Source organism: Siphateles boraxobius, unplaced genomic scaffold, assembly GCF_051911475.1.
Source record: "Siphateles boraxobius isolate OS27281-9 unplaced genomic scaffold, OSU_SipBor_1 6, whole genome shotgun sequence".
Lineage (NCBI taxonomy): Eukaryota > Metazoa > Chordata > Actinopteri > Cypriniformes > Leuciscidae > Siphateles > Siphateles boraxobius.
In genome coordinates, this window is record NW_027509186.1 from 4,617,620 (window position 1) to 4,637,500 (window position 19,881).

The 19,881-nt window shown below is 42.0% G+C and overlaps 2 protein-coding genes across 4 annotated transcripts in view; one reads left to right on the forward strand and one right to left on the reverse strand.

The window, feature by feature from the left end:
• Positions 1-815: 815 nt before the first annotated feature.
• vstm5 (V-set and transmembrane domain containing 5) lies at positions 816-9,400 on the forward strand. Its single transcript, XM_077207500.1, has 4 exons — positions 816-1,138; positions 3,020-3,346; positions 3,806-3,949; positions 6,280-9,400. The coding sequence occupies exons 1-4, from the start codon at positions 1,066-1,068 to the stop codon at positions 6,309-6,311; spliced, it is 576 nt and encodes a 191-aa protein (XP_077063615.1). The 5' UTR covers positions 816-1,065; the 3' UTR covers positions 6,312-9,400.
• The window catches only part of med17 (mediator complex subunit 17), a 20,862-nt gene continuing 8,735 nt past the window's right edge, over positions 7,755-19,881 (reverse strand). For all 3 annotated transcript variants that reach the window (XM_077207499.1, XM_077207497.1, XM_077207498.1), the window contains exons 4-13: positions 19,249-19,468; positions 17,966-18,102; positions 17,785-17,866; positions 17,179-17,331; positions 14,028-14,158; positions 13,763-13,947; positions 11,824-11,961; positions 11,098-11,215; positions 10,861-11,020; positions 7,755-8,152 (exon numbers count right to left, since the gene is read on the reverse strand). In XM_077207499.1, coding sequence (XP_077063614.1) covers positions 7,944-8,152; positions 10,861-11,020; positions 11,098-11,215; positions 11,824-11,961; positions 13,763-13,947; positions 14,028-14,158; positions 17,179-17,331; positions 17,785-17,866; positions 17,966-18,102; positions 19,249-19,468 — 1,533 coding nt within the window. In that variant the 3' untranslated portion in view covers positions 7,755-7,943. The remainder of the gene's footprint in view (positions 8,153-10,860; positions 11,021-11,097; positions 11,216-11,823; positions 11,962-13,762; positions 13,948-14,027; positions 14,159-17,178; positions 17,332-17,784; positions 17,867-17,965; positions 18,103-19,248; positions 19,469-19,881) is intronic.

Genomic DNA, 19,881 nt, shown 5'->3' on the forward strand with positions numbered 1-19,881 from the left:
TAATTTTTCTGTTGTGAAGCACTTTGTGGCCTTCTGTCTATGAAAGGTGCTATAGAAATAAAGCTTACTTACTTACATAGAAGTCGAACAGCCAGAAGCCATGTTTGTTCATTGCAAAGCCCACTCTCTGAATTTGGCAATATAGTATTCTGTGCTGTCCATTTCAATTACAAGGGATGTCATTGATTATAAAGGGACAGTTCACCAAAAAATTAAAATTCTGTCATTAATTTCTCTTCCTCATGTCGTTTCAAACCCGTAAGACCTTCGGTCATCTTGGGAAAACACAAATGAAGATTTTTTTTAATGAATTTTTTTATTGTTTTACTTGCATTTGTTCTGGCACATAATATTTAGTTTAATTAATATTAATAGCTCAATTTCTATTACATTTTAACCACTTTTAGAGTAGTGGTACCACAGTAGAGGTGTACTTTTTGTTTTTTTCAAAGAACACTATTTGGATTTTTTTTTATATATATATATATATATATATAAAAGTTTTGAACAATCATAAGGTTTATTGTTATTTGTTAAATCATTACCTAAAATCAACTTCACCCATCAATACTGTTCCAATACATTTTCAGTAACAATATGTTCACTTTGAAAAAAAACCTACAATTTAATACTGTGCAGTAAGTAGTATGCTGTGGCACACGTGAGTACACTTTGTGTGTGTGTGTGTGTGTGTGTGTGTGTGTGTGTGTGTGTGTGTGTGTGTGTGTGTGTGTGTGTGTGTGTGTGTGTGAGTGCGTGTGTGTGAGTGCGTGTGCATGTGTGTTTTCACAGGCTGTTGAACCGGTCTGATCAGTATCGCCTGCAAGTGGATAAGACTTGTTGAATGAACAGATCAGACAGGAAAAAGAGCAAAAGGGAGCAAATACTGAAAGAGAAAGAGAAAACAACTCAGAAGAAAATATGGACACGCAAAGACTGGCATAAGGAAGCATGCAGCAAACAGAAAGAATACCAGAGGAGGACACGGTGAAAGTCTAGAGTTATGACATAGCTATAAAGACAATCATATGTAACTTGTATTAAATACATGGAGAAATCAGTCTAATGAGGCCTGCATGGATCTGTTTGTCTCAGAACGCACACATACTATATCTTATCTTCTGTCTCTGCCATTACAGTAAGTATATGTGTGTCTGCTTATGTGTTTGTATTAGTTGTAGATATGCTTTGGGGACAAAAGTATATATTTTTTATGGTTAGGGTTTAATTAGTGTGTAGTCATTATAATTCACATCATATAGAAAATGATAGATGTCTATATTATGTCCTCATTAACCCAACTAGATAAACATTTATGGACAGAAGTGTATATTTTATGATTCCAGAAGAGGTGAATGCATGTTATGACTTATAATAGTATGATGACATTGCTTTTGTTTGAACCGTTCAGGTATTTTTGCTATGCATTTGTTCAAACAAAACTTTCTAACATTAAACACAGAATTTCTCTACAATCCTGCACAATCGCTATAATAACATGTAACAATCCTGTCTAAAACTGGCGAAAAATGTAACATTTGGCATTTTCATGTAATATCACACTGAACAAGTCTATAACAAGTCTAGATGTTGCTTTTCAGCTGAACATGGCTAAAAAACAAAAACACCTGCCACGTATGTACCTTGTAGAGTTGTGCTGAATACCGAAGGACAGGATTCTGGTGTCGAGTGAATGAGTCAGGCTAGCCAATCCTGTTTACAACCTCATTCTTCACTTTCCTGTCACTTCAAATGCTTTACTTCATGGCTAATTTACTTGAAGACACTGTTTCAGAGCATAGTTTAATTTGGAAATGTGTAGGAACAGGAATGGACAGTGTAGAAGCAGTAAAATAACACGGCAGTTGCTAAGTTAGGATTGGACAGTAATGTTTAAAAGCGGGTCATGTTACAGCTGATAAGAGAAAGATTACAGCAGCTTCTTCCAAAAGTCCTGTTTATCATTGGCAGTGAACTCCACAAACTTGTTTTGGTTGGGGGGGGGGGGGGGACAATAGTGTCATTATTCAGCTCATATTTAGTTCTCATCTGATTGTGTGTCAGTGTAGCCAAATCAATAATTTATCTGAATATTAATGTCTCCAACTAAGTAAGCCAAAAGTGACAGTGGCAAAGAGCCCAAACTCCATCTGTGACAGAAATGGAGAAAAAAAAATAAAACTTAGGAAAAACTAGGATCAGTCTAGTGGGCCAGTTCTCTTTTGGACTAAATGAATGAACGTCAGGTGATTTATAATTCCTGGATTTTATATTTTATTATATTTTAGCATTCAAGGTAAGTAAATAATGACAGAATTTTAATTTTAGGGTGAATTCACTTAGACGTCAATGTTGTTTTAGTAACATATTTGCAGTTATTGTGCCTATCCCAAATGGCACCCAGCATGTACACTCACCGCATTATAATAGCAGTTACATATGCAGGACTGTATAGCGGGTCACATTTGTCATTTTAGGTTTCACATGCCTCTTTTTACAGTTCTATCTATACATCCTCGATGCTAGATTGCCCGCAGCAGACGTACACACTAAAGTCCAAAAGTCAATTTGGCTCAGAGCCAATAAAGTGTGGACTTGGAGGAAGATTGAAGAGGAAGACCGTGAGGGCCTAATGTGCCAAATAATAAAGATCAAATAAAGATTTTTTTTTTTTAATGAATGTCTTTCTGGTCAGCAAAATTTGGAAGCAAAGTTTCATCAGACTAAGAGAGCAATACAGAGTCACAGAGTTGGTACTCTATGCAGATTTGCTGCTTTTGCATGTCAGATTATCAGACAGCAACAGATCCGTGTGGAATCCACGTGTACCGGATGTGGGCCAGATCTGGGCCGAACTATTATGCTGTCTGGGTTGTTTTCTCGCAATAACCAGCTTTCTTGTGTGCATGTAAACAGACTGACTGATAAACTGGGATCAAAGAAAGTATTTTAATACCCCCCCCCCCCCCAAAAAAAAAAAAAATCAACCACACTTCTCCTCTGTCTCCTCTCTCTGAAGCTCAGGCAATTACCATTCAGGTGTCGGGGAACACCGTCACTGCACCGGTTCAGGGAAGTGCACTTTTCTCCGCGGACATCACATGCATCGGGACTCCAACAGTCAGATGGATGTTCAGTTCTGTGAGCAGACAGCAAAGGATCGCAGCTTGGATCCTCGGCGGCTCTGCGAATGTCACGGAAATGTACAAGGGACGAGTAGAAACGCATCCTAACGGTTCTCTAACCATATCCAACCTACGTCTCCAAGACTCCGGCTATTACATCATCACTGTGACAGAAATGTCTGGTAACAGCAAAGATATGGGTCTGGTATTGACTGTAACTGGTGAGTAGCTTTAAAGTTATTTGTCCTTCAGTTGCCCCAGATTATGCTCTTCTTTGGAAAGTGGTCTGGGATCAGATGCTGATTAGCCAGTTGAATTGAACAGTGTTCAATTGTTTTTAGCAGTAAATACATTCAATTATTAGATAAGTAATGTGAATGCATGTAAAAAAAAATATTCAGAAAATAACACATTACTAGTTACTTCCAAAAAGTAATGTGTATATGTAACACACATTACTTGTTACCTCAAACACTGGCTGTAATGTATGTTAAATGTCACTGTCACAGATATAGTCTACCATATTTGTAATTCTGCAATGTACTGGGTCTCTGCATTCTGGTATATCAGCTTGCACATATTTTAGAGAGTTTTTGATATAAAACACAAATGTCCACTGGCACAACGTTTTACTATAAATTTCTTATTTTTGCATTGAACGAATGCTATACATGTTTCAGAGGTGCAGCATGAGGACATACAGTTCCTGGTTGTATTCGTCATTGTGCTGGCGACCCTGGCTGCTTTTCTAATGCTGTGTATGTGGCTCTTGAATAAACTGTACTGCTTCATAAAAGCCTGGATACAAAGGAGATGCTTACCAGGTAACAAGCTACATTTACTGTAATTTACCTTTAAAACTATGTAGCAGAGTCTTTTATTTTAAGTGGCTTATAAATAAGGAAAGGTGTGCACAAATATGTGTATATGTCTTATTCAGTGTGTGCATGCCTGATGTGTTTGATACCAAAACACAGAAGGTTATGTCTGAAACAGTCATTGTTTTTTTCCATTGTACAATGAGTCTTTAGCCATTACACTAAAGCAAACAGATGTATTGCAGAACAACTGATGCCGTACTGAACGAAAGTGAAGTTAACTGGTCAAGAGAAACTGATGCTGCAGATAGATGTTTCTGAAAGTTTTGAAAGTGTTTTCTAAAGCACTTTTCTAAGCTACTTTTAAAAGTAATACTTTGCCTAATGCAAATGTAATGCGTAATGTAATTCAATATTGTAGTTACTTTTAATGTAAGGTTTTTACAGCAAAAACACTCCCTTTTTAATCACTGAAGCTGTCAATCACTTTGGTTACGTACACGCTTAAGTTCTGCTCTCTTGCAATATATTTATCAAAGATCTAAAACTTAACTTAGCTCAATTTAAAAAAGATCAGGAGCGCCGCTTAGCCTGGCGTTTGGCAGGCTTCGGGGTGGAGACGGACTGCGAACACCTCCTTGCTCTGGCCCGGGTGAAGACTGCTGCTTGGGCCGAGCGGGAGCGCAGGAGGCTGGTCTCGGCGGGAAGCAGATTGAGGGAGCTGCACCGACAGCTGACTGGAGGTAGCAGCTGGCCATCGGGAAGGTATATGCTTTTGTAGTCTGCTTCTGGGTGGCCAAGAACTGTTGGGCAAAGTCCTCGACCGCATCGCCAAAGAGCCCAGCCTGGGATATGGGGGAGTCAGCCTCCCGCATATCAACCAGGTTGAGCCACAGATGACGTTCCTGGACCACACAGGTGGACATCATCTGACCCAGGGGTTGCGCAGTGACCTTCGTCGCCCGTAGAGCGAGGTCGGTGGCGGTGCACAGCTCTTGCATGAGCCCCGGGTCAGCCCTGCCCTTGTGCATGTCCCTCGGCACCTTGCCTGATGGACTTGAAGGATGGCCATGGCATGCAGGGCGGAGGCGGCCTGCCCGCAGCTCAGTAGGCCTTCGCCACGAGAGTAGCGGAGAACCCGCAGGCCTTGCAGGGATGCTTTGGGTCTCCACGCCAGGTGGAGGCGCTCTGGGGACACAGTTGCATCGCCACAGAGCCGCCGCACAGTCGAGGGCAGAGAAGGCGGAGGACGCCGCCAGGCCGCAAGAAGTCAACGGGGACTTCCACGTCCTAGTGACTTCCTGGAAGAATGGCACTGGGGGCGGCACATTGCTGGCATCCAATCATCAGGAACCAATCATCCAGGCTTGAGTGCTCGGGGGAGGGCGGCGGGCGCCACTGGCCGGGCAAGCATGGCCGTCAGCTCCGGATCCGACTCGGACAACGCTGGCACTCCCGCGGGAGGCAACACAGCCGAATCCACATGGAATGCATCCTCAGGAATCAAGCCCACCTTGTGATGCTGTGAGTGACATAGCAGCATCCACCGGAGCCCATGTGATGGACCATGCGCCCACATCCAGAAACACATGGGCTAGACATCTTTATAAAGACGTGCCTGTGCAGCTCTTTTAGAAAAAAGGAAAGCTCTCTTTAGCAGTGCTGAAGCACCCAGGGGGAAACATGTGCCGTGTGCAAAGTCACAGAAGAGCAGCAGGACTGTGAACCCGCCGAAACGCGCCATCACACCAACACCGTTGGACACTCGTTGCTGTTGAAGACGAAGAAAGCACATAAACACTTCGGCTCCGAAGCAGAAACATAATGCGAGATTGCACTTGCTGCTCCTTTTATACCCAAGTGGTTGGGCGGAGTTCGCGATGCAAATCCCGCAGACCCATGGTATTTTAATACCATCGGCTTGTTTTCTATAACTCCAAGATAAGGCTCTCTGGCGAAACCCCATTTCGTCAGTCAATTAATTTACCCATTCAATATGAAGTTTTGTACTTTGTTGACTCTACCTCTCGTACGTCGCTGTCTTGCTGCACCTCAAGTCGCCACAGAAATGCTTATAAGATGCCTTAAACTAATAGTATCAATAGTAACATGCTAGGCGTCTCAATGGGTTATACATTTATATTTCATTCACGGGTGTATTGGATTAGATCACACACATGATGAAAGAGAAAAGGATCAGACAATTTGTTCCATAAGAAAGAGTGTTTAGCAGAATATGAAATTTTATCGAGCAATTTTGCAGTTTACATATTTTCTGTAAGATGTATTATTAAAAGCAACTGAAATGAACCTCTGTATTTGTATTGTGCACACAGAGCACACAGAGACCGAACTACAGCCACTGTGACGAAAACAAACAGCCAACAGTCTCTGAGTCGTTCATTAACGTGTTTGAGATGAAGAGGACGAGCTGAGTGAGGAACATCACATCCACTACAACCAGAGTTTCCCTCTGAAGTCCCAGATGATGGTTCAGTCGGTGTGGCAGATCTCGAAAGTCCGGTCCAGAAACAAAAAATAAATCATATACATTGCAAAAGTATTCACACCACTTAATGTTAATTAATCTACTCAAAAATTTTCACATCTATCTGCACCGCATTGACAAAGCAAAAAAAAAATTTGTGACAACTTTGCAAATGCTGGACCTTCTGCTGAAGGATTAAATGTGAAATAATTACATTGCATAAGTATTCATACCCTTTTCTGGGACACTTTTTAATTTTATCTCAGGAGCTTTCCAATTTCACTTGTAGATGTTACTAAACTTCTAGTGGAGTCAACCTGTGCAACTTGAATTGAATAGGTATGATTTGGAAAGGCACACACCTCTCAGCTGAAAAAGCATATCAGAGAAAAAAACCAAGCCAAGAGGTCAAAATACCTGCTTGTAGAGCTCAGAGACAGGGTTGAGTCAAGACAGATCTGGGGAAGATGAAGAAATGGTATGAGGGTGAGCCGCTTTTCCCACTTTATCCAGGCTTAAGGGTGTAAATACTTATGCAATGTACTCATTTCAGTTTTTCCTTTTTAATACATTTGCAAATTTGCACAGATCTTTTTTTTTTTTTTTTTTTGCTGTCATTATGTTGTATGTAATGAAGATTAATGTAAAAAAAAACAAATGTGTTTGTGTGCGCAATATAAACAGGCAAACATGCTGTATTATGCCTGTTTTGGTAACACTTTATTTTGATAGTCCACTTTAGACATTCTGCTAACTATGAGTAACTTTGCAACTGCATGTCAACTAACTGTCATTAGAGTATTAGTAGACTGTCTGCTTAATATTTGCTAACACTTTACTATAAGTAACTTGTCAACTTATTCTCTTAACCCGAGCCCATAACACCTAACCATGACAGTCTACTAATACTTTAATGAGAGTTAGTTGACATGTAGTTGAAAAGTTACTTATAGTTAGTAGAATGTCTAAAGTGGACTATCGAAATAAAGTGTAACCTTTTTTTTTCAACTGGATATGGGTTTTTAACAATTATTTTATATTTCTATCAGTGTCAGGTACCAATCCTAACATTATTATAAAAATTACCTGATTTTTCCAGATTTTTGGCCAAAACAGGCCTGACCTTTTAGATCCTAAAGCTTTAAAATAAACATCTTTGCATAATGATGATTTCCTGCACTGGTTATAATCATTAAATGTAGAGTTTTGCTTGATCTTTCTATTTGTCTAATTTGATCTTGTCTAACTCTATATTTTCCTGTGTATAGAAGAATCACTCTGCTTGCTCAAACTTGTTATAACAACAAAAGAAAAATGCATACCTTTAAGTACAAATGTTTTATTTTCAACATGTGTTTTGGCCATCGTTGGCCTTTTCTTAGAAAAATGTCTTGTCAACTCCATGCTTGAAGCTCAAGAGCACTTCAGGATTCATTTACAGATGAGCAATCGGGGAAAAGCAACATGTCGAAGGAGTGTGAGACAGAGAGAAGAGGCAACGAGCGATGAGCGTCAGGGACACGGTGTCAGTGCGGCCATTAGCAGCTCCATTTTGTAGACGAAGTTTCTTCCCTCCATGCGGCCCCAGTGCACCTCCTTGTAAGGGCCCCTCAGGTGGGTCCACTTGGCGTCCTGCACCACGTCACTCTTGGGCAGCTCTTTGGCTTGACTGCGCGGGAACTGAACCAGCACCTTACAGCCGCTCTCGGGACCGTTGCGCACTACAGACAGACAGACAGACAGACAGGAGACATGAGCGAAACGGATGTTCAGGGTTAAACTTTAACTCCTCCTACAGCATCTGTATGCAAGCTTGTTTTTTGCCATGTAACAAAGGTAAATGCAACTTTTTTATGGCCCTGTTTACACCTGATATTGAGATGTGTTTTAGTCGATCGGATCACAAACGGACAACACTAAATACAGGGTCTAAAGTAAGACCCCTTTTTCCCAAGAAAATATTTTAGGGCCCCCTTCACATTTAATGATATTGTCACTCTTGTAAGCTTGCAGCAAGGATGACAGTAGGCGGATGACACAAGGATGACACTGGTTCGGGTACGACACGAACCAGTGTAAAATAGTCCCAATATAAACACTTATTATAGATGTAGCATAGTGACTCAGGATAAGACAAAAACACGGTTTGGAAAATGGATTCATGATGTACTCGCTCATTATATAAATGTAGTAAATTTTGAACACAAATACAGTTACGGACTGCTGCTTTAATGCTCACCGTTCAACACTTTTCAAAATATGACGCAACCCCCCAAAGAGCTCGCTGACGCCCCCTTGTGGACTGAGACACCCTGCTGGGAACCGCTAAAGTGTTCTGAGCTTGTCCACTTTCGACCACTTCCAGATCTAGCAGAAAACACATTCGACCAGATTGATTTCGTAGAGTAAATGCTCATGTGATCAAACAGCCACAAAAGAGCGTCTTCTCTCCGCCTACTGAAATAATGGAGTAAACATGGGAAGCGCACTAGCCAGACGGGGTTTAAACTGTCGGCTCGAGAACCAACTTTGGCTTGAAGGTGAAAAAAGTACCAAGCATGATCCATTTGGTGAGTTTCTCTCACCATTCCTGACACTCACAGCATTCGGCTGATCTTGTGGCTGTCAGAGCAGAAACTGAAGCTGCTGCTCTGTGTCTCGTCTCCGGACACGTTATTATGTAAATTGCACAAGCTTAATTTATTCATTAGATCGAAAGATCTGAAAAACCCACACATTTATCCTTCCTTTGAAGAAATTAGGACAAAAAAGTGTCCGAAAGTGGACAAAAGAGACGGATTAAAACACCTGGTGTAAACAGGAGTGTGTCTCCCTCGTCTACTTGTGATCCGATCGACCAAATCACATCTTAATACCATGTATTAATCACATAGTAGCGATAAATAAAGTCTTGAAATGTTAAAAATAAACCCGCAATTTTGAGATTAAACCGGTGATAAAAAAAAAAAGGATTTAAAAAAAGCAGCGTTAACATTTATTATTATTCCGTGGAGGAAAAAAGCTTACATAACAAGGTGATGTGCCGTTCAGTTTTAAATAGTGTTGCCAAAAACATATTTGACGCTCTTCACCGAGCGCTTAGTCAGATACACACAGGAGCGTTTGAAAGCAGGCGTCTATCAGCAGATATATTAGGGATCCGCTGATAGACGCATGCTTTCAGACACACACGGGGGTGTGTATCTGTGTAAGATGTCTATTTACAACATGTTTTTAAATCGTTGCCCATTGTAGCCAATTAGAGACATATATGTTGAGAGTGAACACAATGGCCAAATCACAGACACATATGTTGAGAGTGAACACAATGGCCAATCACAGACAGATATGTTGAGAGTGAACACAATGGCCAATCACAGACACATATGTTGAGAGTGAACACAATGGCCAATCACAGACAGATATGTTGAGAGTGAACACAATGGCCAATCACAGACATATATGTTTAGAGTGAACACAATGGCCAATCACAGACACATATGTTGAGAATGAACACAATGGCAAATCACAGACACATATGTTCAGAGTGAACACAATGGCCAATCACAGACACATATGTTCAGAGTGAACACAATGGCCAATCACAGACATATATGTTCAGAGTGAACACAATGGCCAATCACAGACACATATGTTCAGAGTGAACACAATGGCCAATCACAGACATATATGTTGAGAGTGAACACAATGGCCAATCACAGACACATATGTTTAGAGTGAACACAATGGCCAATCACAGACACATATGTTGAGAGAACACAATGGCCAATCACAGACATATATGTTCAGAGTGAACACAATGGCCAATCACAGACACATATGTTCAGAGTGAACACAATGGCCAATCACAGACATATATGTTGAGAGTGAACACAATGGCCAATCACAGACACATATGTTTAGAGTGAACACAATGGCCAATCACAGACACATATGTTGAGAGAACACAATGGCCAATCACAGACATATATGTTGAGAGTGAACACAATGGCCAATCACAGACACATATGTTGAGAGAACACAATGGCCAATCACAGACACATATGTTCAGAGTGAACACAATGGCCAATCACAGAAATATATATTGAGAGTGAACACAATGGCCAATCACAGAAATATATATTGAGAGTGAACACAATGGCCAATCAGACATATATGTTGAGCGCATGAATGCTAAGGCCAATTAAGAATCCGTTCAACAGCGCTCAAAAATGCTAGAGGGAAATGCTGGTATCATAACATTTTTAAAAATGTCAGTACCGACTTGGTACCTAAATCGGTACCATTGACAACAGTAGTTTAAAAATCCTTTTGATTCATCATGTATTCCTGTAAACACTGTTTATGGGTCTACATGAGCTTCACTGAACCCAGAGCCCTGAATGTGTAGGTGTGTGTGTTTGTGCACCTGAGATGGCGTATTCTCCGTTGGGAGACGCGACCGTGATGGCGGAGGCGTTCCCGATGCTCTCGATGGGGCCGAGGCCCACGTGATTACTGAAACTCAACACGTGCCAGCCCATGACTTTAGCCAGCTGCTGCACTGCATGAACCTGATGCTGCGACATCTGCACACACACACACACACAGAGATGATTAGCGCCACACCAAGAGCTTGTGCTTCCTCAAACGTGAGCGCGAGCACCTGTGACAGCAGGAAGTCCTGCAGCTCCTGCTCCTGGTGTGACAGCGTGATGACGCGGCCGTCCCGGTGCACCACTCGGATCTGCTCCACTCCGATGTTCAGCTGCAGCTGGATCGACCTGCACACACACACACACACACACACATCCTTGTGCTTAGTATTAACTCAACTAATCAGAGGCACGATTATATCACTCTAGAGTAGAGAGTAGAAAGTTTGTGAAACAGGAGCAGAATAAATTTGTGTGTAAATTATTTCTAAAACTGTACAGAAAATGCCATTTATGCAAGAATAATTTCATGTATGATTTACATGGTTCATGGATTTATGATCACCGTTCCTGTTGCTCAAATATCAAACATGTTGAATATCCTCCAACTAGGTGCAATCATAAGCACCTTCCACACGTTAAACCCGGCAAATTAACGTAAAAAAGACCAGATTGACCTTCGTGCCGTTCACACGAGCAACAGTGCTCCGTCTTTTTACCGGTAAAATGCCATTCACACATCGGATTCTGGAATCCACTGCTGCTTCTATGTACATGTGATGAGTGATTATAATCAAGGTATTAGTACTAGTTATCAGGTTTGAGTTTGTGCAAGAGTTGTGTGGTGTAATTCAGCCTTTGTCATGGTTGTGTTTAATGAATGATGCCTGCATTCTCCACTACTGTCACTGTCACTGCCGTTAGTGTGTTTCTGAGTCCGCGTAATCCAGTCGTACTTGCAGATCTGCTCGTATCCTTGAGAGGTGATGAGCACTTTGACGCTGGATTCATACACATCATTGATGTTGGACCAGTGAGCCTGGATCTGAGGGTCTTCTATACGACTGGCCAAACTGTCGATGGTTCGAGCCGTCCTGAAGGAAACGAGGACAAAGAGATACTTTTCAGTGGTCAAAACCTTCGATCCACATATTATAACTTACACACTTGATGATCAGTGAAAGTTATGAAAATAATCTTTTGACTTGCAACAAATTAATTTATGTGAACTCATGCACATTTAAATTAAATCACACAAAAAAACACTATTTTGGATGTACAGCATCTTTTAGTGTTACTTTTTGTTGTTTTCTTAGACTAACACGTATGCTGTTCTCTAGGGATGTCTGATATGCATCGTCAAAGATACTATTGTAATTGTTCATTTAACGATGCGTGAGCTGACGTTATCGAGAATGAACAAGTTAAACGTTACATGTGAAAATCCATCTATGCAGTGCAAAAATGTATGATAATGTGTCGTATTCCAATAAATTTAATGTCAAATAGAATTTATTTAATTTAAATGTAAGAATTTGACAAAGATGATGCATACATCTAATAGGGTTAGAAAAATAAATTCCATCATAATGCATATATTCTGTACAGAATATGAAGGACATGAAAAGCTGTGAGAGTCGGCCATCCACGAACCAGCACAAACACACACTCAGCAACATGTAATTATCATTATGACCAAAACTCCAGACATCATTAGTCATCATCGTACACCCATACTCCTCTTTGTATGTAGATCTTGTCGGACACAATATGTAGTCTTCCATGGCGTAACTAATGGCAGTTTTAGTGACTACACTTTAGTGACTATTCATATATGATTTCTGGATTATCCGGACTGAGGAAAAACACAAAGACAGTCACTTTCTGTCTGTGTGTGTTTGCGTGTGTGTGTGTGTGTGTGTGATCGGTAGGTTTAGGGATAGGGGCAGTGTGTGTGTGTGTATTTGTGTGTGTGTGTGTGATGGGTAGGTTTAGGGATGGGGGCAGTGTGTGTGTGTGTAAGTGTGTGTGTGTGTGTGATGGGTAGGTTTAGGGATAGGGGCAGTGTGTGTGTGTGTGTGTGATGGGTAGGTTTAGGGATGGGGCAGTGTGTGTGTGTGTGTGTGTGTGTGTGTGTGTGTGTGTGTGTGTGTGTGTGTGTGTGTGTGTGTGTGTGTGTGTGTGTGTGTGATGGGTAGGTTTAGGGATAGGGGTAGTGTGTGTGTGTGTGTGTGTGTGTGTGTGTGTGTGTGTGTGTGTGTGTGTGTGTGTGTGATGGGTAGGTTTAGGGATGGGGCAGTGTGTGTGTGTGTGTGTGTGTGTGTGTGATGGGTAGGTTTAGGGATAGGGGCAGTGTGTGTGTGTGTGTGTGTGTGTGTGTGTGTGTGTGTGTGTGATGGGTAGGTTTAGGGATGGGGCAGTGTGTGTGTGTGTGTGTGTGTGTGTGTGTGTGATGCGTAGGTTTAGGGATGGGGCCAGTGTGTGTGTGTGTGTGATGGGTAGGTTTAGGGATAGGGGCAGTGTGTGTGTGTGTGAGTGATGGGTAGGTTTAGGGATAGGGGCAGTGTGTGTGTGTGTGTGTGTGTGATGGGTAGGTTTAGCGACAGGGTCAGTGTGTGTGTGTGATGGGTAGGTTTAGCAATAGGGGCAGTGTGTGTGTGTGTGTGTTGGGTAGGTTTAGGGATAGGGGCAGTGTGTGTGTGTGTGTGTGTGTGTGTGTGTGATGGGTAGGTTTAGGGATAGGGGCAGTGTGTGTGTGTGTGTGATGGGTAGGTTTAGGGATAGGGGCAGTGTAAGGGGATAGAATATACAGTTTGTCCAGTATAAAAACCATTACGCCTATGGAATGTCCTCACAAATCACAAAAACAAACATGTGTGTGTGTGTGTGGTGCACCTGCTCCTCAGGAAGATGTGCTTGGCCTGTTTGATGATCTTCTCCAGGAGTCCTTCGCTCTGCTGCAGAGCGCTGATCTCAGTCTTGTCGTAGGCCATGGGTCCCGCCATCCGCAGGCGCTTGTGGCTGAACGGGGCGCTGGCCGGGTGAGGCATCACCACCGAACTGAGCGTCTGCTTGTGGAACTACAGGAACACACACCTCAGACTCAGTGACGCAAGCGGCTGTCTCTGGTGTGTGTCTGAGTGAGTGTGTTTGTGTGTACCTCTCGTATGAGCTGGTGGAGGTTGTGCTCTAACACATACAGGTGGTCGTCTGGTTTACTCTTGTCCGGTGAAGCTCTCTGGTTTTTCTTTTCTCCAGTGGAGTGGCAGAGAGAGATAGACAGCTGCAGACCTATACACACACACACACACACACACGAAATAAAAATAATAATGATTGACGTTTTCAGTTCTTTTTAGATTTATTGTTATTCTAGAATAGGGGGGTGTGAACACATACAGTCAGTGAAACAATAAGCATGTATGATGTGACCAAATCAAGTGCTGGTGATTGGCTGTGGCTAGGCATCAAGGAAAACACTAGTTTACGCCAGCTTGATGGGAACAGCGCGCGATGCAATAAACGCGTAAACGGCACCGCACGCCTGCGCTATTCATCGACAGAGACAAGCACAACATGCAGGATTCATATTTAAATAGGTCTTTTGCTGTTGAATATTCTCACTTTCACAACATTTCATTTGAGAGAAACCATCATCACATGACAGAAGCAGTTCTACACGGCAACTCGTCAAAATAAAAGTTTGGTTTAAACGAATAAGCTGCGACAGAAATGTATTACTCTTGTACATTACTCTTATACAGGTGTATAATGCACATGTTAAAGGGTTAGTTCATCCAAAATGAAAATTCTGTCATTAATTACAAACCCATAAGACCTTCGTTCATCTTCGGAACACAATTTTAGATATTTTTGATGAAATCTGAGAGCTTTCTGTCCCTCCATCAACAGCAACGTCATTGCAACTTTCAAGGCCCAGAAAGGAAGTAAAAACATCGCTAAAATACTCCATGTGACTCCAGTGGGTCAACCTTAATATAATGAAGCGACGAGAATACTTTTAATGCGCAAAACCCCCAAAATAATGACTTTATTCAACAATCTCTTCTCTTCCATGTCATTCTCCTCCGCTGTTGACGTAGTGTAACAGTGCAGCGCTTCGGGCGTCTCAAGCAAAAATTATATTCGAAGATCGCTGGGTATTATTCGAAAACCGTACCCCTTCCCGTTATGCACACACACATGCATGTACAGGCCACACACGAGAAAAGCGGAGGGTTCTGACGTTTAAATATAACTTAAAAAACGTGAATATTTCATATTTGTTTTATATAATATAATATAATGTTCTTTTTTTTTTTATTTCATCTATGTTGATTATATGAAAAAGGAACCGCATGAGATAAGGTAAGATAGATCATAAGATGCCCAATATATCAGGAGACGAGTGGGTCAGACATGATTTTGACCACTTAATTAAGTTTTGTAGAAAGCCATTCTTTAAAGTGAATTTCGTTTTGTAAAAATTGTATCTTAATTTCAATCAATGTTTCATCAAACAATTGGCTGGATTTAATAAATAAGAAGCGAAATATAGCAGACAATATAGGATACGGAGCCGCCGGCTCGTAAACTGGAACGCGTCTCATAAATGAACCGAAACTCAGCGTATAAGATACTTGCCTCACAGACCTGAGAACGTATAGAAAGCTTGAAATGCTTTAAAAAACTATTCAAATCGATAAGAAATGGGCTACTCTCTACTCATGTAGGCTAATCAGTATGAAGTGTGCATTTCTCTCTATAGGCGCGTTCACTACTGCGAAGATGGCGTCAACATCGCCAACTGTATCTTTGCAGCCAGAAAACACTAGTTTATTAATAAACAATTCAAATGTACCATGCTGCTTAAACATTACTTTTGCCGGTTCTTTGTGGCAAGCTTTATGCATGCGCTTGATATGCAGAATATAGGCAATATTACAATAAAGCTCATTATGGTTTAGTATTTTCTCCCATATATATTTAAGTAATTAAATTAATCTAAATATGCGATTAGACTAATGGCTTAAATGAACTACTGTGTGTGTGTGTATGTGTGTGTGTGTGTGTGTGTGATGGGTAGGTTTAGGGATAGGGGAGGTGTGTGTGTGTGTGTGTGTGTGTGTGTGTGTGTGTGTGTGTGTGCGTGCGTGTGTGATGGGTAGGTTTAGGGATAGGGGCAGTGTGTGTGTGTGTGTGTGTGCGTGCGTGCGTGTGTGTGTGTGTGATGGGTAGGTTGAGGGATAGGGGCAGTGTGTGTGTGTGTGTGTGATGGGTAGGTTTAGGGATAGGGGCAGTGTGTGTGTGTGTGTGTGTGTGTGTGTGTGTGTGTGTGTTGGGTAGGTTTAGGGATGGGGCAGTGTGTGTGTGTGTGATGGGTAGGTTGAGGGATAGGGGCAGTGTGTGTGTGTGTGTGTGTGATGGGTAGGTTTAGGGATAGGGGCAGTGTGTGTGTGTGTGTGTGCGTGCGTGCGTGCGTGTGTGTGTGTGTGTGTGTGTGTGTGTGTGTTGGGTAGGTTTAGGGATGGGGCAGTGTGTGTGTGTGTGTGTGTGTGTGTGATGGGTAGGTTTAGGGATAGGGGCAGTGTGTGTGTGTGTGTGTGTGTGTGTGTGTGTGTGTGTGTGTGTGTGTGTGTGTGTGTGTGTGTGTGATGGGTAGGTTTAGGGATAGGGGCAGTGTGAGTGTGTGTGTGTGTGTGTGTGTGTGTGATGGGTAGGTTTAGGGATAGGGGCAGTGTGTGTGTGTGTGTGTGTGTGTGTGTGTGTGTGTGTGTGTGTGTGTGTGTGTGTGTGTGTGTGACGGGTAGGTTTAGGGATAGGGGCAGTGTGTGTGTGTGTGTGTGTGTGTGTGTGTGTGACGGGTAGGTTTAGGGATAGGGGCAGTGTGTGTGTGTGTGTGTGTGTGTGTGTGTGTGTGTGTGTGTGTGTGTGTGTGTGTGTGTGTGTGACGGGTAGGTTTAGGGATAGGGGCAGTGTGTGTGTGTGTGTGTGTGTGTGTGTGTGTGTGTGTGTGTGTGTGTGACGGGTAGGTTTAGGGATAGGGGCAGTGTGTGTGTGTGTGTGTGTGTGTGTGTGTGTGTGTGTGTGTGTGTGTGTGTGTGTGTGTGTGTGTGTGTGTGTGTGTGTGTGTGTGTGTGTGTGTGTGTGTTGGGTAGGTTTAGCGACAGGGGCAGTGTAAGGGGATAGAATATACAGTTTGTACAGTATAAAAACCATTACGCCTATGGAATGTCCTCACAAACCACAAAAACAAACGTGTGTGTGTGTGTTGCTCATGCTCGTTTGTAAGCAGCTGTAAAGGTAAATACCAGGAAAGGGTTGCGAGATGATCTGGTTCTTGACGACGATGTGAGGAATCTGTGATTTGATCTGAACGGCTTCACGTGAGAGCTGGGCAAAAATCTCTTTACACAGCAGCACATTCTGAGCCGCTTCCAGCTTTAAATGCCACATCTGAGAACCTGAGAGAGGAGAACATGATCAGATCAGACATGATTCACCATTTAAACACAAGAGCATCTGCGTCCAGTACAGAACAACACAAAACATGCATTTGCTCTGCCATTAAAAACCTCCGAAGTTAATAAGGTGAACAAATATTTCAAGAATTTTATAAATATACATTTAAATCAGAGATGCTATTAAACCGACTGGCACGGTCATGGAAACCTACAGGGTCAGTTCACACAAAAATAAACATTTTGCCATCTTTACTAATTTAATTGTCCATAAAATGAACTATTTGGTGACATCCATTCTATAAAATGTCTCACAGAAATCCCTACAGATTTTCATTTTCAGGCAAACTAAACTTTTAATGACTATTTAAAGAGAACATTAAAATGACCCATATATTCAGTTATAATAGTAAATCAGAAAATATAGTTTGACCGCAGCATTTATCAGCAGTTTACCAGGTTTAGCTTTAGCTTGTCTTCTGAAGAGATTGACGGTGCCGAGGTCTCCGATATCAGGAGACTGTTTCTGAATGGACACCTGCGCAAAGACACACACACACACACACACACACTTTATCTTGGGGAAAACAACATGTGATGTCAGGCGAGTTACATCACTGCTATTCTTGAATTTTACCTTAATGTACGCGGATCCCTCCAGCTCGCTGGGGATCTGCACGTTGAGTGGGCAATAATCATCGGGGATCTTCTTATCCAGGTCAAGGTCTGTGTTCTTGATGACCTCAAACGTGCCGTGATGCGGGAACAGAGAGCCTGAAACGCCAACGCCACATATTTAAGGGTTAGTTCACCCCAAAATTAAAATTAGCCCATGATTTACTCACCCTCAAGCCATCCTAGGGAGCGTATGAGTTTCTTCTTTCAGACGAACACAATCTGGAGGTAAATCAAAAAATGTCCTGGCTCTTCCAAGCTTTATAATGGGAGTTAATAGTTGCTGAGATTTTGAAGTCCAAAAAAGTGCATCCATCCATCATAAAAGTAATCCATATGACTCCAGAGGGTTAAATAAAGACCTTCTGAAAGCGAAGCCATGTGTTTGTGTATGAAAAATAGTCATATTTACACTTTATGAACTATAATCAGTGCCGTACGCAAGTCGAGATCTCACTGTCATTATAAAGCTGGGAAGAGACAGGATATTTTTAATATACCTCTGTGTTTGTCTGAAAGCAGAAAGTGATATACACCTAGGATGGCTTGAGGGGGAGTTAATTATGGGATAATTTAAATTTTTGGGTGAACTATCCCTTTAAACACTTCAGCACTCGTATGTTCATAATCTTCACATTTATGAGGAAATGCTGTTTATAACCATATGAAAACATCATCCCTCTTATGACAAATACTGCAGATTATATTTATTTATTTATTTGAGTAAACTGAACATGATAGGCTGTAATCCATGCTTTAAGTTTGAGTGATAAGACGAACGAAGTCAAAACGTGGCCTGGGTGTTTTTTAATATTAATGTATCTTTGAAGGGAATTGACTGTCTTTAGAAAAGCTTTAAATCTTTCTTTATCTTTCCTGATAAAGTAGCGTTTATGAGCGCTGCACTGCTTTGTGTTCAGCCGTTGCCGTGGAAACCGCTATTTCAGCCGCTGCTACAGCGCCTCCTGCTGGCACCTCTTTATAAACAGCCTTGCAAACCTGTATTAATACTAGTGTGGGATTTCTCTACAATATTCACACAGTAAAATAGGGCATTCTAAGTCAATCTACTGCAGTATTTCCCATCTCAATCAGTAGAAAATGTGGTTAACACCCAGTCATGCTTGAAAAACAAAACAAAAAAAAACGGTATAATTTTGAAAATACCGTGATATAATTTTTTGCTCATAGCGCTTGGGACTAACGTCATCCCTGCAGCACTAACTGATAAAATCACTGCATTACCGGCACTGCGGTAACTGAGATCCCCCAGGATCTTGTCTCCGACTTTGCGCAGCTTCCACTGCGAGCGCAGGCGCAGCAGCTCAGAGTTGAAGTCGCGCTGCCGGCGCTGCTCCTGGTTCTCCACCACAGACTTGGTGAGCTTCTCCGCTCCTCTCAGCAGCAGCTGCGCAGCCGTGGCCAGAGACTTCTTCTTGCTGAGCAGCTGGAACACCTGCGGGGTCTGGACACCACATTACAGAAACACCCTACCTTTACAATCCTACAGACAGGGAGAGGGTATGCCTTCTACATTCTTCTGTGCGGTATTTTTTTTTTCACTCATGTGCCCTAATTTCCGAATTACTATAAGCAAGTTCAGGCTCTTAACTACTGATTGGAGCACTGCATTTTCTCACGCAGAGAAAAATCGCGGACAAAGAGGACACTGACACCGACAGACTAGACGGAGAAGGTTACTTTTGATATGGAACAAATTCTCAGCTGTCAGATCCCGTCAATATTTCAAGGTTTTGGCGCTTTTAAATGTGACAGATCGCTGTAGCGCGTCAGTTCAAACGGCACGTGATACAGTAGCCTACAACTGTCGACAGTCTCAGTGAGTTTAATCCATACATTTATAGTTCATACATGAGT

Coding starts and splice junctions, on each gene's coding strand:
- vstm5 (XM_077207500.1), top strand. CDS start 1,066: ATGAGGCCTGCATGGATCTGTTTGTCTCAGAACGCACACATACTATAT. Junction 1,139..3,019: donor CTTCTGTCTCTGCCATTACA/GTAAGTATATGT, acceptor CTCTCTCTGAAG/CTCAGGCAATTACCATTCAG. Junction 3,950..6,279: donor ACAAAGGAGATGCTTACCAG/GTAACAAGCTAC, acceptor TTGTGCACACAG/AGCACACAGAGACCGAACTA.